Below are 18,035 nucleotides of genomic sequence, written 5' to 3' on the forward strand. Positions count from 1 at the left end.
TTAGTTATACACATGTTGAAAAAATGTACCAAGCAAGGTACTAATAATGCATAGAGCTAATGCTTGCATTATTTTTTCTAATACCTCCTACCAAACGACCCCTAAAGGTGATACAAAATAAAAGCTTATATCACACCAAACTTTTGGTTGTTTATCGTTTTTTACCATTTAAATATAGATTTTACATTAAATAATAAAATTCTTTAATTATTCTATTAATAATTAGGATCTTAATTTGAACCCAATTAAAACTTTACTTATTAAATGTTTTCTTATGAACTATATAGAAGTCATAATGTTTAGTACTTTAAATTAAGGAAAATGTTACCTTGCAAAAATCCTTGGCTTCCTAAATTTCATACAAAATTTTGCCATATGTAGTTATGTACACGTCCATATAGAATATCTACACGAATAACAATTTCTTCATTCACTTTCTTCAAAAGAAAATAAAAAAAAGAGTATATACATATATACATTTGTACTTTATAAATCCCATGTGTATGTACCATGTATGTAGATGTAATACATATCTACTTCATATCAAACTAGAATTATTTAAGAAGTAAACAAGGTTTTTTCCATATTCATTTTAATTAAATTTTAGCCTATATAAATATATTTTCCTTCCTAATTCATTATTACGTACAAAAATTTGAATACATATTCTTAAATACTATTAGATATGATTTTTCTCATTATACACTATTAGTAATAGGGGCGTATGCAGTGAATTAATAATGGGTTCAATTGAACTCATAATTTTCAACAGAGTAAAAATTTATATGTAAAAATTCATTAAAATTGCAAAATTAGTAGAAATGAACCCATAACTTTAAAAATATAATAGATTCAACGCTAAAAACATTAAAGATGAACCCATAAAGTTTAAATTCTGAATCCGCCTCTGATTATTAAACTCTTTAACTTGACATCAAAATATATAAATACCTACGAGAGGACACTTAATAATTTCAGGTCAAGTTAAAAAAAAAACTTTAGATAAGATGAATAGATTATTATTATTATTATCAAGCATCTAAGATATGTGGGGAATTTCTTCTTTTGTTAAGCTAGTTTTTTTTTTTGGGTCGGAAAGATAATTTGCATTAGCTAAACGGAAAAGGTCCAAAAAACCCCTGGATTTTTTGAAAAGGTCTACAAATAATCTCCGTTAGAAATTTGACCCATCGGCCACCTTGCCGTTATACTATTGGGCTGGATAACCCCTTTGTTTTAAACGACTGCCATATGCCATAGTGGATTAGTCATCAACTCAAAATATGATATTTGGAAATTAATATATACATAACATTTTATTTTAATGTCCAACCCTACCCATTAACCTTACCCGTTACCCGATCCGAAATAACCCTTCTCTTAATAGGGTTTCTGCATATGTCAAGGAATGCCAATCGAAGGAGGGTTCTGCTAAAATTTACAACATATTTTTTACTCTTCTGGTCAAGGTAAGTTACTTTAGCTTCTTTTTTGTTACACTTTCTTGTTGGGTTAGGGTTTTAGGATTAAAATCGTTTTAACATGTGATTTAGTGGAGTTAATGTTTGTCTGTTAAAAAGCATTATATATGTTTGTTTATTGCTGGATTGTGTGTATTCTTGTATTTTTGTTGGGGATTTGGTGGGTCTTTGGTTGTTCCGAGATCAGATTTGTCTTCTAGTGTTTTTTTATTCCATGTTTTATCTTTATACGTATATGTTTGTTTATTGCTGGATTTTGTTTATTCTCGTGTTTTTTGTTGGGGATTTGGTTGTCCCGATCACAGATTTGTCTTTTAAGGTTTTTTATTCCATACTTTATCTTTATAAGTATCTTTTCTGATGTGGTCCCATCTTTGTTTTTATTGTTTTCTATTTTTTCTAACTTTCGAATAATGGTTTCAGAGGTTGATATTGTGTTCAACTATGGGGGTAAATGGTTATTTTCACCTGACCTAGTATACTGTGAGGAACTTGTGCACTTATGGACATCATTTGATCCTGATTTATTGTGTTATAAGGATATATGTGATGAGTTTACCTCTAGATTAGGGTTTGTCAAAGTTAAACAATTGTTAGTGGTTGGGCCTTCGGGTAAGTATTATTTGGTAGAAGGTGATGAGAGTATCAGGGCTCTTCTTTGCTTATTATATAACAAATTCAAGGTTTTAAATTTCCTTGTTATTGATGAGAGTAAGTCCACTGTTTTTGCTCCACATATCATAAACCATATAGAAACATATCATGTAGATGTTGAGGTTGGTACTGACTGTGAACATAGTCTTGGTTCTGGTGGTGAATGTGAACCTTCAGATGGTAGGGAGTATAATTTTGATGAAATGGAGGGTATTAGCTATGAAAGGAGGAGGTTGTAGATGATAGTTGGAAAACTATAAGGAGTTGAAGCTAGGTATGTCATTTAAAGACATAAATGAAGGCAGGCAGGCTGTAAATTTCTATGCTTTAGCTAACAAAAAGGCTTTGAAGTTGATTAAATGTGAAAAAAAGAACCGGGTATGGTTGTCAAGAAGGGTGTCCCTTTAAGTGTCTAATTTCTGAAGATGGGAAAACTAGTGGGCTCAAGATTAAAACCTGGAAGGATATACACACATGTGAGGATGCCTTTAAGAATCCTAGAGTTGATTATGCCACATTAGCTCAGTATTTTAAGAGTAAGGTCCAAAATAACCCTAAATACATGATTAAAGATATGATATGTGAGCTTGAACATGATTTCAAGTTGAATGTGAATAGATCCAAATTGAAAAGGGATAAGAATTTGGTTCTTCATAAACTAGAGGGTAGTTTTATAGATGACTACAACAAACTTGAGGCATACTGTCAAGAAATTAAATTGTCTAATTAGGGAAGTGATGTAGTCATAAATATTTCCAAAGATGCACTAACAGAAGGTAGTAAAATTTTTTGAGAATGTACTTAAGATTTAATGCTTTGAAGCAAGGCTGGAAAAATGGTTTGAGACCATTAATTGGAGTAGATGGTGCATTCTTAATTGGTAGAACAAAGGTCAGTTATTGGTGGCATTAGGATAAGATTCCATGAATCATTTCTACCTACTAGTGTGGGCTGTGATGGACAAGGAAACAAGCAGGACTTGGAGTTGGTTCATGGAGATGTTGAAGTTGTCTTTGGAGCTTAAAACTGGTGCAAGAATCACATTCATATCAGATATGCAAAAGGCAAATAGTTTTTGATTCTTTGTTTTTGATTCACTCTTTGATTTCTTTGATTTTATGTTTCTAATAGTCTATTCACTCTTTGATTTCTTTGATTCTCTGTTTTTGATTCACTTCACAGGGTTTGTTGGATGTTGTTATCCCAGTACTTCCTGAGGCTAACCGCAGGTATTGTGTGAGACATATTGAGGCCAATTGGTGCAAAAAATGGAGAAATGATGAAATGAGAAAGTTGTTATGGTGGGGTGTGCATGGAGTTCATATGATGAGGAGTTTAAAGACCAATTGAAAAAATTAGGTGATCTGTCAGAAGATGTTGCAAAGGATATCTTAAAGTATCCCCCAAGGGCATGGAGCAGGGCTTATCTTGACACTAAATGTAAGAATATGATAGTTGATAACAACTTCACTGAATTTTTTAATGCCTGGATTCTTGAGGCTAGAGGAAAACCAATTATCAAAATGTTGGAGGACATAAGAGTGAAAGTGATGGTGTTGTTAGGAGACAATGAGGTAAGGTGAGTAGTTGGAATGCAGAATATAGTCCAGCTTGCTTGAAGTTGTATAGTGATTGGAGGGCCATAACACATGTCTGTAAAGTCATATTCAATGGAGATTGGGGATATGAAGTGTCTGAAGGAATTGATAGACACACTGTTAATCTACAACAGAGAAGGTGTACATGTAGGTTATGGGATTTATCTGGCATTCCTTGTCCTCATGCAATAAAGGTAATGATGCATAAGAGAGTAGAGCCTGATGGTGAAATCCATTGGTGGTATAGTAAAGAAGCATACTTGCTAACATATAAGGAAAAACTTCAGCTTGTTAAGGGTCGGCAGTTCTGGAAAGTTGAACCTTCACAAGCCATGTTACCTCCTGATACTGTGAAGCAAGTTGGTAGACCCAAAGTGAAAAGAAATAGGGAACTAGATGAGGCAAGAAAAAGGATAGGGCAGTGGAGTCAATCAAGGAAGGGGACACAGATGACATGTAGTAATTGTGGCGAGCCAAACCACAATGCAAGGGGTTGTTACAAGGTAAAAGTTTTTCATATTGTTTGAATCTATAACAATACTACTTAAATTGACTTCATTTTTTTTTACTTGTTAATAGCCTAAGGCTGCTGGAAACAATTCTCAATCTAGTACAAGAACTGGTGCAAGCGGCAGTCAAACTCAAAAATCTAGTGCAATGGATAGTGACCAAGAGTCACAAATTGATGTTGCACCAGTTGTTGTCACCCAAGAGTTTACACCATATGGTCCAGAAGTTGACAATGAGAAGATCCTCCACTTAGGCCAATGATTATTTCAGAAACACAGTCAAGAATTGAGAGGGGCAATCTAAGAGGACCTACAAACTAGGGCAAGAAAAATTAAGTTTGCTGGAGATCACACTGGGGCTTCGACACCTGCCAATCTTCCTTATTCTCCAACTAAGCTGACATAGAAGGAAAAAGCATCAATCTCATTAAGCCAAGTCTCATTTGAGGCAAGAAAGAGAAATATCAAGATGATGGCAACAAAGGGCAAACGAAGTTGCACTTGATGATGAAGATCTTCTTTGAAGACAATTACTATGTTTTTTGTTGTGATTGGTTATTAAACAGTTATGTTTAGTTAGTTAACAAACAGTAGTTAACCATTTTTTGGGGTTGGTTAAGTTTCTGATGGTTAAGCATGGTATTGATGAAACCTTTTTGGCTATGTACAAAGCTGTGGAGGCCTATGTGCCCTGTTCTGTTTTCTGCAAATCTGTCTACTTATGTTTGAGATCTATTATGTCTAAGTTGTGATCAATTATGCAATTCTGTTTTCTGCAAATCTGTCTAATTATGTCTACTTATGTTTGAGATCTATTATGCCTAATTTGTGATCAATTATGCAAATCTTTTTCTGCAAATCTGTCTAGTTATGTCTATTTATATTTGAGATCAATTTTTTGGTTAAGTTCCGTTGCCTTAGTTGTTTGAGACCAACTGTTGCTATATAAGCAGCAGCAACTGCTACAGCATAAGCAGCAGCAACTGCTGAAACAGGTTTACTATTTAACTGTTGCAATATGCTTCTCTTGCCTCCTCCATAACAACTGCTACAATATGCTTCATCTTATAAACAGTTCACTATTTATAGTGTTATAACAGCAACATTGGACTGATACAACAATATACGCATGCTGTCCAAAAGCATATAGGGAAAATCTATACAAAGTACTATAGATTATAAATGTACATTTAAGAAATATAGATTGCGAATACACATGTTGTCCAAAAGAATAAACACTTAAAACATAAATTAAACCTTAACTATGTCAATTATACATAAACCTTGTTTGAACATAGGTTACATAATCACTTAAATATATCAAATACACCCAAACTTTGGTTGATCTTAAGGTAGATATTTTATCATCCAAGCACACATGAACCCAACGAAGCAACACCATACCATACCAATGATATTTCATTTGTTTGGACTACTTTCCTTCACAGACACTAAACCTCCATCCATTTTTTCCTTAGAAACATCCTTGTCTCCTTTAACATCATCTAATTCCTTGAAATCTTCAATTTTTGCAACATCCCCTGCTAAGACACTTTCAATCTCGACAACTTTCATCAGCAGGAGATTCCTTTCACGTCTAAGAGCTTCATTTTCATTCTTTAAGTTACTGATCAGTGCTGTAACTCTAACAGGAAGTTCATCATCTACTAATTCCCAGAACTTACATTTCTGTCCCTGCGCAACAATTAGAATTAAATTATCGATAATTTTCGTCTACCGACATTATTTACCTAAGCAAAAATACACAAATAATTGTTATAAAATTTACATTAGGCATTGAGCACTTGTTAAATCGTCTGCCGGCATTATTTGGAGTCCAAGCAGTGAATTGGCTAGCAACAACTCCATAACAGCATTTTCTCCTCGAACCATATGATGAACTCGAAGATCCCTGGCTCATATTTTGGGAATTGAATGGTGAAAGATGGTGGGAATACTAACCCTAACTTGGTTGTCCAGATTTGCGCCGGAAATAACACCAACTTTGTGAGTTGGTGATTGAGAAGAATAGCTATTCCTAATTCTCAAGTGAAGTGAAATTCGGGAGGGTATTAAGAGAATGGTTATTTTATTTAGGGTCGGGTAACAGGTAGGGTTGGGCATTAAAATAAAATTTTATGTGTATATTAATTTCCAAAATATCATATTTTGAGTGGATGACTAATCCACTATGGTAGTCGTTTAAAACAAAGGGGTTATGTAGCCCGATAGTGTAACGACAAGTTGGGTGATGGGCCAAACTTCTAATAGAGGTTATTTTTAGACCTTTTCGAAAAGTTCAGGAGAGTATTTGAACCTTTTCCATTAAATAAAACATATGTGTACAAAGTTGAGGGTGCTCAGGTCGCACCCTTTTACATTCATAAACTAAGCTATTACTAGTGCTACCTACAGTGTTTGTGGGGTTCCTATTGGAGCTATGATTACAACAGAAAAAGTAAGTAGGAAGTGGTTTTGGTATACCACTGTTTTCCAAACTGGTTGCAGAGGTTGATGCCCATTGGTTGCTCAAAACTGGTACTGCATCATGATCTCCAATTGCTTGCTTTGTTGTGTGTGGGATTAGGCGCATAAGAGTTGTCCCCTGCTTATCTGCTTCAAAATGCCGGCACACAAAATGTGGTGGTATTTCAAAAGGTCGCATAGCCATATTACTTTCCAAAAAGCTACCTGCTTTGGCTAGTTGATCCGCTATCCTATTTTGCTCTCTGTACGCATGTTGTATTTGAGGGCTATGGAGCTGCTGGAGTAGGTACCTGCAGTCAAACTTATATATTATTGTATATAATATTGTCATTATATAGCATAGTGATTGCCTCATTTGCATCTAATTCCACTTGAAGAGGTGTTACATTGAACTAAATAGCTATTTGAAGCCCTTGGATCGGTGCCTGAAGTTCTGCTGCCTGAAGGTTTTTTGAAAGATGAAGCCACTAAATAACAAAACTCAATAGCTTGTTGGATTGTATAAATGGCGATAACAGTGCCATTGGTTTGTTTATAAATATTTTTATTGCGAGTTAACCAAATATTTCAAAGACTTAAGGAAAGAAAAGTACGAGGATTAATCCCATAAGGTAAGGTAGATGTTTTAGAACTAATTAAATAATGTAGCCATTGTTGTGGATGGTCCATATGTGTGAGTGTTTGTATGTGGCCATGGAGTCCTAGTGATGTCCAATATGTTTTGGCATTTTCACAATTTAGAAAGATATGTGTTATAGACTCGTCTGTTATTTGGCAGTATAGACAAGTTGCATTTTGTATAATATTGATAGAGTGAAGGAACTGAAGTCTGGGCAGCCTATTGTGGTTAAGGAGCCAAAGAAAAGTTTTAATTTTAGGGTAGATTGGCAGAGCCAAAATCCATTGGAAAGTATTTGTGTGAGAAGAATTTTGATTGTTGTGATGTGTTAATGCTTTATATTTGGATTGAACAGAAAAATGTCCGGAAGATGTCAGTCCCCAGAATGTGTGGTCTGCTCCTTTTTTATACTTGGATATGTAAGGTGTTTGGATATTATTTTTTATGTGTAAAGGTAGGTCAAACAGGATATTAGTCCAATCCCATTCTTGTTGGTGAAGAAGTGATGTAATTTTTACTTGTTGATGTATTTTTGGTAATGGCCCGTGAATAAGTGAGCGAAGGGGTGTACCCGCTTTAATCCAAGGGTCATACCAAAAACTAATGTGATCTCCCGTTCCTATTTTATATTGTAGACCAAGCTGGCAGTGTTGCCACCCTTTGAGTATATTCCGCCAGATTGAGGTATGATTGACTGTGGATGATATAGAAATGTATTTGTTGATTAATGTCCTAGCTCACAGTGTTTGAGGATATTGAAACAATCTCCATGCTAAGCTTGCAACAACAACAACAATAACAACCCAGTAAAATCTCTCTAGTGGGGTCTGGGGAGGGTAGTGTGTACGCAGACCTTACCCCTACCCTAAAGGAGTAGAGATGCTGTTTCCAAAAGACCCTCGGCTCAAGAAAAAAAAAAGACAAAAGGAGACAATATTAGTATCACCACAGAAATCATAGGAAAAATAGGAACATGAAATCCAGAAGAAAGATGCAAAGCAAAAGCGTTAACTAGTAAATATGTTGAATACCTAATCCTCCTAACTCTTTTGGTGAGGTAATTCTGGCCCATTTGATTAGATGCATTTTTTTCTTTGTGGTTGTAGTACCCCATAGAAAGTTGCATTGATATTGTTCTATTTTATTAATAATGGACTGTGGAATGGAAATATATTGCATAACATGGTTCGGAAGAGCATTAAGAGTTTATTTAATGAGAGTAGTGTGCCCTGCCATGGTCATTCAACTAGTTTTCCATCCAACTAGTTTGTGTTTGAAGTTATCTAGCAGGAATTAGAAGTCTATTTTTGGTCGTGAGTTAAAGAGAGGAAATCCTAGGTATTTACTAAAAGTATTTCCTTTCGACATTTGGAAAGAACTAAGTCGAAATTCCTGTTTGCTTGGCAGCAATATTTGGAAAAAAAAATATCTTAGATTTTTGGAAATTAACTTTTTGGCCTGAGTGCTCGATAAAGTAATTCAGTGTGTCTATAATGGCATGACAACTTTTTTTTGCTAACTTTGTCTATTAAGATGATGTCGTCCGCGAAAAATAGGTGTGATAGAATAAGTCCTGTTTTAGATAATATTATCGGTTGCCATTGAAGATAATCCATGGATAGAGATATACTACGTGAAAGCATTTCCATACACATTATAAAGAGGTATGGTGACAAGGGGTCACCTTGACGAATTCCTCTAGACGGGTAAAAATATGGGATGCTTGTGCCATCGATTAGAATGGAGGTTGTAGAGGTCGTAATACAAGACATAATAAGCTTAATTAGAGGAGGAGGGAAGTTGAAGAAGAGTAATGCTTTCCTGACAAAGGACCATTCTATACGATCAAAAGCCTTTTCAAGATCTAATTTTAATAGCATGTTGCTAACTTTCCCTTTCTTTCTTTGGAAGTATGTAAGGGTTTCGTGAATGATGATGGCGTTATCAGAAGCTCGCGTGCCTTGTTGGAAACTAGATTGTGTTGGTTCGATTATTTGAGATAGGATGGGCTTAATCCTATTAGTGATGATTTTAGAGATAATCTTGTAGATAGTGTTACAAAGGCTAATGGGCTGGTATTAGTTAATAGTGTGTGCATTTTTCACCTTTAGAATTAAGCAAAGATAAGTTGTGTTAATTTCTAGCGGGATAGTCATATTTTCAAGGACTTGATGACAAAAAGTGGTAATCTTTGGACCCACCTCATGCCAATAAGTTTGATAGAAGTAAGGATGTAGTCCATCCGGACCTGGTGCTTTAAGGGGTTTAAATGAGAAGATTGAGTTAATAATTTCTGAGTCATGTAATGGCTCTACCAAGGAGTTAAAGTCAACAGTACTGAATGTGTAGGTGTTAGAGTCTTGACGCTGGTATACTAATTGAATGTGCTCTGTGGTGAACAATTGTTAGAAATGTTCCTGGATATAATTGTGTATATCAGGAGGGTTAAACCACCAATTTCCACCTGTATCTTTCAGTGCAGTTATCCTATTTCTCTTTCGTCGTTGAAGGGTTGACATATGGAAGAATTTGGTGTTAGCATCACTTTCATTGAGCCAAGTGATACGGGACTTTTCAAAATTCTTCCTCTAATCGTAGTATATTGCTAAATTCATTTGTGAGATATTGTTCAGGGTTGTGTAGGAATAAGCTAGTTGAATAGTGGATGGAGGATTGAATACCTGTTAGTCTAACTAATATTTTTTGTTTCTTTGCAAAGATGTTGCCAAAAGTATTCCTATACGATTGCATGACCACATGTTGAAAATTATTAGTAGTTTGAATAAGGGAAGAGTTTTCCTCCCGGACTTTACACACTAACTCCCTAAATTCTGGGTGCGTAGTCCAAATTGTTTCAAATCTAAAAATTTTGTGGAAAGGAGACCGCCTAGTTTCTAGAGTAAGTAGGAGAGGGCAATGATCCGAATATGTACGTAGTTAGTGGATTGCTATTAAGTTGATCCACACCGGATAGATTTGGGTCTATACCACTTAAAGAAGAGAATTGATTAACTAGTGTAGTATGAATTTGTTTAGGATCCTTAATCATTTTTTTGGGCTTTAGAAAGCCCATTAGAGTGGAAGGGTTGTACCTGGGGTGTTGTTTACCATTGTAGCTCCCACTGCCGTCTCCTGTTATAGCCTCGATGACCTGGGTGACTGACTTGTCGTGGGCAAGGCGGTGTCAGCATTTTTTGGGAAAGTAACAACTTTCCATTTTGTTTCCTCTGGTGGCTTGTTTTGGTGAGATTGAGAGAAAGCCGTAGTTGTCGGCGATGTGGGAAGGTCTAGGTTGTTGTTTGCCTTTGGAGCATAGACACAGTTCCATGAAGCATGCCCAAATCTGCCGCACTTAATGCAGAGTAAGTTGAGACCCTCATATAGCAATATTTGTTTGTGGTTCCCTATATAAATATGGGTTTTAAGCGGCTTTTCTTAGGGAACTTCGATACCATATACGGGCATACCAGCCTCTAGTGGTAGAGGAGGTGCATGTGTCCACTTTTAATAGTTGCCCCAATTTTGAGCCAACTCTGTTTAGTATTTCTAGATCATAAAACTCAGTGGGTAAATCTGGCAGACGAACCCATAGGGCTGAGTATGTTAGCTGTGTAGTGGAGGCGATAAATTTGGGTTCCCATTTTCGGAAATGGTTAAGTATGAACCATTGACCTTCATGAAGTGCCTTATGCATATATTCTTCTTTAGTGAAATTAATGAAAAAGAAATCGAACCCTAGATCAATCAGTGTGAGATGTTCAGCAGGCTTCCAAAGAGAGATGATTTTGGTACGAAGGATTTGGTGGCCTATTTTTCTCCCAAAAAGTTTGATAATGACTGAAAATTGCCAGGGCGAATAGAGTCTGGCTTTATCAGTAGTTGTTAGAGCGATGAAAATTTTATCATCGTATTCACTCGCAATACTTTCATCTGATAGGTCTGCTTCTGTAGGAATAATGCATGTGGATTTGGGGAAGGGGATAGCACATGGGTTAGAACATAACATTTGTAGGAAAGAGGCTTTTGCTGTAGGCAGGATAGGTTCATCAATTTGTATAGTTCCCATGTCCGGAGGTTCACAATCAGGGTTGGTAGTTACTTGGTTTGAATTTGGTTCGCTCATGTTTGCAGGCTGTTGTTACAGCTGGTGGAAAATGTTCTGTATTGTTAGTAGGTGACTATTGAATTCTAGAGAGAGAAGCTCTCAACATTCTAGCTGGAACAATGCTGCTCTGCTTGCACTTGTTAAGCTAGTTATACATGCGCAATGATATATATATATATATATATATATATTTGTATATATTTTTTTATTAATTATGCGGAACACACGTACAACACATATACACTAAAATTAGTATATATAATAAATAAGAGCCAAATCGTTTTTAATTCACATTAAAATAAATTGAAAACTTTTTTGGAACGAGTTGAAAATGAGTAACGGTATATTTCTACATTCTCCGTTGTTCTAGTATTTCTTGTTTGGCTTCGCTAAAGTTAGATGATTTCCTCACATAGGCAACTCATTTTTGCCCCTCTTGAAATATGGATAAATTGGGTAGCGACCAATTTTATTTGAGTATTTGACCCATTTTCAATCCATTCAAACCCGACTCAACCCGCACATTTGCCACGACAAATTGACATTGTCAGTTTTTTTTTGGCGAAATGACTTCGTGACCACTTAAACTTGAAGGGCTTTTGAAAGTCGATATACGAACTTTGGATTTTTCCATTTGCACACCTCTACTTGAAAAAATATCTACTAATAAACACCTTTGACCGTTGACTATGCTCATGTGGCAATATTATAGCTGATGTGGCCAATTGCGCGTTAATCACCGGTATTAAGCGCATGAATATGATAAATAATTAAAAAAAGATGATAAATAAAATTTTAAAAAATAAAAAAATTCATCGGGTCAGATTTAGAGAAAAGCCACTTCAATTCATCGGGTCTGACTATTTTTCAATTTTTAACCATTCAATCTTGCAATTCCAAGCCGTAGAGATTGTTCTGCACACCAAGAACTACATCTCCACCAAAAATCAGGAGATTTCACTGTAGGAATCACCACTTCTGATGACCTGCAACTCTCCGGCGAGCTCCAGTTGGTCGTAGATGGCGTTCTAGTGGTCCAAATCGCCCAAGAGCAATGCCAATCGATTCCTGTTGCTGAGGATGTCACGCCAATTGGCCACTACAACGAATTAATTGTTACAACTTTAAAGAAAACCAATTCTGCGAAAGTACTGTTCGAAAAATTTCTCCGGCAATCTACCTAGCTAGAAAAAAATAAGAAAAATTTGGAGAGAGAGGAGAGGACGAAGAAGAACCTAGGAAGGGAGTGCTGATATGGAAGTAGACGAATAAGTTGCAGGTGTGTGGAGGGGGGAGGGGGATGATGGGAAGGAACGGGGAAGAGGAAGCTGTAAGGGTTTAAGTTTTTTCTTTGTTATTGTATTTATTTTTATTTTTAAAATATAAATATAGGTGACAATATTTATTTAAAAATTACATATGGCATTAGTTGGCTAGGGTCTTACTTTTGGATTGGTTATTTGCTGACTGGATGGATACGTCTCTGTATGTGTAATACACGCGCATAGGTTCAAGGGTCACATGTGTTTATTAGTTAAGAGAATCATGAGTTCGAGTATTCAAAAAAAAAATTCAAAATTAATGCATCGATTTTCAAAAGCCCTGTAAATTTAAGTGATAAGGAACTCATTACTAACTTTTTTTTTTCTTTTTTTCTTTTAACATTGTGTGAGTTGTTGCTCACTCTCACTCTTTCTGCTTGGGAGCCACGTAAGCGAAACGTGGCACATTCTTAGGTCCCAAGTCTGCACCAGCAGCAAGAAAGCAGCGGGCAGCGGCAAAGCAGCAAAACGAAGCACCGTTGCCGCAGCTTCAATTCAATAGCTCCGCCTGAATTTACCTTTTTCAGAGGCATATTCTCAAACACTTTATGCAGCTGAATTACCAGACACCGCTGGAGAAGGTTATTATATGAACACTCAAACTGTCTTTTTCATTTCGTTGTTGTATCCCATCAGCAGCCGATGAGGAGTATCATTTCATGCCTTAAACGACGGCGTCTTGCAGTGCTGTCCCCAAGTAATTGCCATTTTTATTTCCCTAATCGTGCTTAGGCAAATGATATTTGTGAAATCCGTTTTAAAAGTTCTTCACGGAATTAGCTGGGTAATTTTATTTGCAGGAACAGTGGGCATTCAGAATATTGTTTGCCTATTATATAATGCTAATCATCCCATCTTAATTCTCTGTGTAACATTCTGAACTATCATCCCATCCTCTTTGGAATATCGAGCTTAGGTATCTGAATTCTTTGCATTCACCGCAATCCCTGTTATCTCCCCTCAACTTCACTCTTCTTATGCTGTCTAGACTAGCAGTAAATATATGCAATCTTACCTTTACTTATCCTAAAACCTTTACTTTTTAGAGTGCTTCTCTGCAGCTCACATTTTGGGTTGACACTCTCCCTGATTTCGTCAAATGACACTACATTCTTAGCAAATAGCATACACCATGTGATGGTGTTAGTTAGCTCATTCAAGTAAAAAGTACGCACTCACTGCTGATCCCTTGTGTAAATTCCGTGGTTCTTGGCTATATTCTCGGCTGCTATATAGAGTGTGTGAAAATCCTGTGTGGAATTTCTTCTTCATGGTTGAATTATACATATTCAATATATTTTACATCGGGCTCTTTTGAACTTGCTCACTTTATTTGGATTTGTATCTCCTCCCTTTGAACCAGCATCTTGCTTGTGAAAAATTGACTCTTGTAGCTTTTAAGACCAGGTGTCACCTTTTTGAGCGTTTCTCATATTTTGTCGATGTAGCTGTCATTATCCTCTGCCTATTACTGATGAAGTTTAAGCTTTTAAGTCAGGTTCTGATATGATGTTATCGCTCCACTTATTTAACTAATAACAACAACTTATGTGGTGACTCTTCTCTCCAGCTCTGCGCTTTGGCTGCTCAATTGAGACTGCTTTGTGCGAATACTCATCCAGTAGTTTCCCTGAGGTTATTCTAACTGGAAAGCATGACAATTTTGTGGGATCATATTTGTCAGCCCCAAAATAGTAAGCGAATGAATATTTGATTTGTGTCCTCTCTTTTGATATGTAGCTGATTATTGAACCAGTTCAATACTGTTTTTTGGGCACCCTTGTACTTTTCTTTTGCATTATTAATCAATTTATTTCCTTCACCACCCTCGTTTTATTTTCTAGTAACATTTGTGCATACAGTCTGGGGTGGAATAATTTCTTCCTAAGGAGTTTCCTTTGTCACCCCCTAATTCATGAGTTAATACGCTTTTGGTGCAGCTTTTCTACTGGTTTTTCCAGTGTGCATGGGGAAAGGCCAACTGCTGAGTATGCTAAGTTGAGGAAAGAATCACTAGAAAGCGAATTTGGTCATGCACTTACTTATAAGTCGAAAAGTCTTTCGTCATTATATCGTTTTGGCCCATTCTTGGCTTTGTACAGAGCAACCATTATCTCATTCTATGTGTTGAAGCTAACCATTTGGCGCTTATTTGTCCATGACATAAGAAGACGTGCTGTTAAGGTATATTCAGTTCTCCAATGAAATTCTATCTGAAAGGTTTGATTTTTTTATTGTAGGTGTTCTATAGGCATTTTGAGTTTTGACAGATGACAGTGTGGTTTCTATTCGGTCAATTGCATATAACCGATCAGATATTTTTTACTGTAGGTGTTCTATAGGCATTTTTTGACAGATGAAGGTGTGCTTTCTATTTGGTCAATTGCATTCAATGGATCAGAAAGTGGATTTTTCAGCTTCAGAGCATGAAAGCTGTGAAAACACCATGTTTTGTTAAGTGTTTTCTAGAAACCTTGCATGATAAAATGGAGAAGTAGAGGAAAGGAAAACCTTTATTTCTTCTTTTACCAAGTACTGGCACTAACTTCACATGCTTTGACCATAACATCTTGTTGAGTTGTCCCACATCGGAGGGATTTGAGGTCCTTGGTCTCGTTATATGGCTTGGGCAATACTCACCTCATAAGCTAGCTTTTGGGGTTGAGCTAGGCCCAAAGTCCATTCTTATCATGGTATCATAGCCAGGCCCATCCCAGTTATTGTTACCGATGTTGGGCCCCATTTATGTTGTCCACGTTCCAAAGGCCTAGGCGGGTGTTGAGTTGTCCCGCATCGGAGGGATTTGAGGTCCTTGGTCTCCTTATATGGCTTGGGCAATACTCACCTAATAAGCTAGCTTTTGGGGTTGAGTTAGGCCCAAAGTCCATTCTTATCACATCTTATTTATCACACCTAACAGGTAGAGTGCCTCATAATACCTTTCCTTATTGCTGTAGACAGAAAAATTAAAGAAATAAAGAAGGCGAAAATAAAGAAAGATCAATTCAAGGTTGTAAATCCTCACCAAAATAGACTAGTCTTTGCCCTCACGGAAGAACTTCCACAAGTAACTTCTTTTTTGGAGCTTGGCAAAATCCTCATTGTGCAAAATGGGCGACAAGCCGACAACATATTCAAATGTAGTTCTTTAATACTATAAGTTTTTCAAATTAACTGGGAGCACCTTCATTTAGGTATACTTATTATAGTGATTTGAATGGAAATTTTCACATGCTGTTTTGTCAAGCAATCAGCTGTTATTGAATTGAGTATCAAGATATGCTTTCCTCCCGTTGTCCTGAGCTAGTTGATACCTATATGTCTGTGAATCGTAGAATTGCTGCTCCTTGAAGATTTTGGTTGTTAAAAAGTATGGATTCTATTGCCTTTCACTTTGTGCTGATGAGGAAGGTGGATAGTTAATTTTGTGGTTTTATAGTCTTTGCTTAATCTTTCCCCTCTCGTATTTCATCAGATATGCATTTTCATATAATTCTCTAAATTGGGTTTCAGCTTTTATTAAGACAGGCATTCTCGTTTCCCTGTTAATTTGTTCTTTTCTATTGTTTATGGTTCATATTGACCTTAGTTTAGTGAAGTATTTGATGAGAGAGGTATTTGATGCTTTTCGGAGAAAGTTATCTGATGACTGTTAATTATTTCTACTTTTTTCCATCTGTTTACTGAACTTCAAGTGGGTAATTTGTTATCCACGCTGGCCTTAACAATGAGCTAGTTATCCCTTTTTTTTTTTGCAGTTCCGTGAAACTCTTATCCGCTTGGGCCCTTTCTACATAAAGGCAAGTTACACTATCTGTTATGATTATCTGGATGTGTGGTTGACTGAAGGTCTTTTCATGTTGGTGCACTAATAGCTTTGTTGTAAAAGTGTTCATATCAGTCTGCTGTGGTGTAATCTATTATCACTTCTGTGCTTAGTTTTGATTTCTCGAGCGTGTGAGGATAATGCTTCAATATACTTATAACCAATGCTCTAGGAGCATGTTCGGTGATGACATGTCTTCTGATTACATGGAAGGAGCATAAATAGAAGAAAGTAATTTAGCTTGTTAAGGTTATTCTTGGGTTAAGCCCGACACTGCCGAGAGTCCAGGGGCACCATTCTGTTCCATTCTCAGTTTGCATTTTGGATTGTGGCTTACATTGACATACACAAGATGTTTAAGCTCCCAATATTGAAGATGTTTAAGCTTAGGCTAAAGGCATGGCAGGAGACTAAAAAGAAACAAGTTATTCAGAATCCATTTTCTATATTATACATTAAAAATACTAGATAGGGAACACTGGTTTTACGCAAAAGCTTTTGACCACCAGAAGTGCTCTTATTTTGAACTTAGCAGGTATCTTTCTCCTTGTTTATGATTCTGCTTGACATGCATACAGTTAGCAGGAGAAAATCTAGTTTGGTCCGCCAAGTAGCGAGAATAAGAGTTGGGGGGCCAAAATTAGGTTCAAGAAGACCATAGTTGTTGCTTCAGTAGGATCTTGAGATCTATAAACTGCACGGCGAGATTTTCACTTAATTGAATGTAGACCCAATTTGACCAGTCTCTTGTCAGCAAGGGAACATTTGGATAATTAAGGGGTTGTTTTGATAGATCTGAAACCTGAAATGTTATGTCTGTTTCAATTTCACGTCATTGAATTATCTAGTCGCTGATTTTGATATATAAAGTCATACCATCGAATGTTATCTCTGGATGTAAAGTTTAATTATCAAATGAAAATGTAAAAGTGTATTCATCTGTTATTGTATAGCATGAGAAGTAGTTCTTATATGTATCTAAATAATTAGTTTTTCTTTATCTTATGTACTGAAATAGTCATTACTAAAATGAATTCATATAATTGTTATTCAAAAAAAAAAAAAAAAACAGAATCTTAATGAGTTTATGGTTTATTTGATGTGATATGGCATTTAATGATTGACTACTTTCTGATCCAAAGATTAGTTGCATCAGTTAAAAATAGGCATTTTAACTGAGACTTAATGTATTAAGTCATCTTCCATTTCTTTTATCATGATATTACTTTCTATAGCTAATACATTATTACATTTAATTTCACGTGCCAAATTGGGTTTTCAAGCAGCATCAACATCTTAAACTAATAGAGGAAATCTCATTCTTACATGCTCGCTTGAGTCAAAGTGATGCATCTTGAATTCCTGTTACCTGTACATAGGAGCTAAGTTGCTCAGACACCCGAGCTAAGTTGCTCAGACACGGGTGCGGGTGTT

General features: G+C 36.1%; 3 protein-coding genes across 8 annotated transcripts in view; 2 read left to right on the top strand and 1 right to left on the bottom strand.

Moving 5' to 3' along the window:
• The first annotated feature begins 1,274 nt into the window (after positions 1-1,274).
• LOC107774829 (uncharacterized) lies at positions 1,275-5,022 on the top strand. 2 transcript variants are annotated; one of them, XM_075251921.1, is made up of 3 exons: positions 1,275-3,199; positions 3,318-4,236; positions 4,313-5,022. In XM_075251921.1, exons 2-3 carry the CDS (start codon positions 3,931-3,933, stop codon positions 4,502-4,504), a joined length of 498 nt encoding a protein of 165 aa, XP_075108022.1. In that variant the 5' UTR covers positions 1,275-3,199; positions 3,318-3,930; the 3' UTR covers positions 4,505-5,022. The 2 variants fall into 2 exon arrangements, with proteins under 2 accessions (XP_075108022.1, XP_016449964.1); XM_016594478.2 differs by having other exon boundaries at positions 1,334-1,469.
• A 431-nt stretch (positions 5,023-5,453) lies between these two features.
• Positions 5,454-11,591, bottom strand: LOC107774830 (uncharacterized). The gene is made up of 3 exons (XM_016594479.2): positions 10,441-11,591; positions 6,032-7,019; positions 5,454-5,937 (listed from the first exon to the last, which is right to left on the bottom strand). Exons 2-3 carry the CDS (start codon positions 6,161-6,163, stop codon positions 5,662-5,664), a joined length of 408 nt encoding a protein of 135 aa, XP_016449965.1. The 5' UTR covers positions 6,164-7,019; positions 10,441-11,591; the 3' UTR covers positions 5,454-5,661.
• Positions 11,592-13,113: 1,522 nt separating this feature from the next.
• LOC107774831 (uncharacterized) overlaps positions 13,114-18,035 on the top strand; it is a 28,931-nt gene continuing 24,009 nt past the window's right edge. For 4 of the 5 annotated variants that reach the window (XM_075251926.1, XM_075251937.1, XM_075251930.1 and 1 more), the window contains exons 1-4: positions 13,114-13,472; positions 14,346-14,469; positions 14,716-14,959; positions 16,534-16,575. In XM_075251926.1, coding sequence (XP_075108027.1) covers positions 13,418-13,472; positions 14,346-14,469; positions 14,716-14,959; positions 16,534-16,575 — 465 coding nt within the window. In that variant the 5' untranslated portion in view covers positions 13,114-13,417. Of the gene's footprint in view, positions 13,473-14,345; positions 14,470-14,715; positions 14,960-15,116; positions 15,138-16,533; positions 16,576-18,035 lie in introns of those variants that run through there. The other variant, XM_075251940.1, reaches the window with a different exon arrangement.

Source organism: Nicotiana tabacum, chromosome 1, assembly GCF_000715075.1.
Source record: "Nicotiana tabacum cultivar K326 chromosome 1, ASM71507v2, whole genome shotgun sequence".
Lineage (NCBI taxonomy): Eukaryota > Viridiplantae > Streptophyta > Magnoliopsida > Solanales > Solanaceae > Nicotiana > Nicotiana tabacum.

Bases quoted from the DNA above. Each gene is read 5' to 3' on its own strand.
- LOC107774829 (XM_075251921.1), top strand. From the start codon at position 3,931: ATGATGCATAAGAGAGTAGAGCCTGATGGTGAAATCCATTGGTGGTAT. The intron at 4,237-4,312 runs GTAAAAGTTTTT...ACTTGTTAATAG, and splicing joins ATGCAAGGGGTTGTTACAAG to CCTAAGGCTGCTGGAAACAA.
- LOC107774830 (XM_016594479.2), bottom strand. From the start codon at position 6,163: ATGAGCCAGGGATCTTCGAGTTCATCATATGGTTCGAGGAGAAAATGC. The intron at 5,938-6,031 runs GTAAATTTTATA...ATTGTTGCGCAG, and splicing joins ACAAGTGCTCAATGCCTAAT to GGACAGAAATGTAAGTTCTG.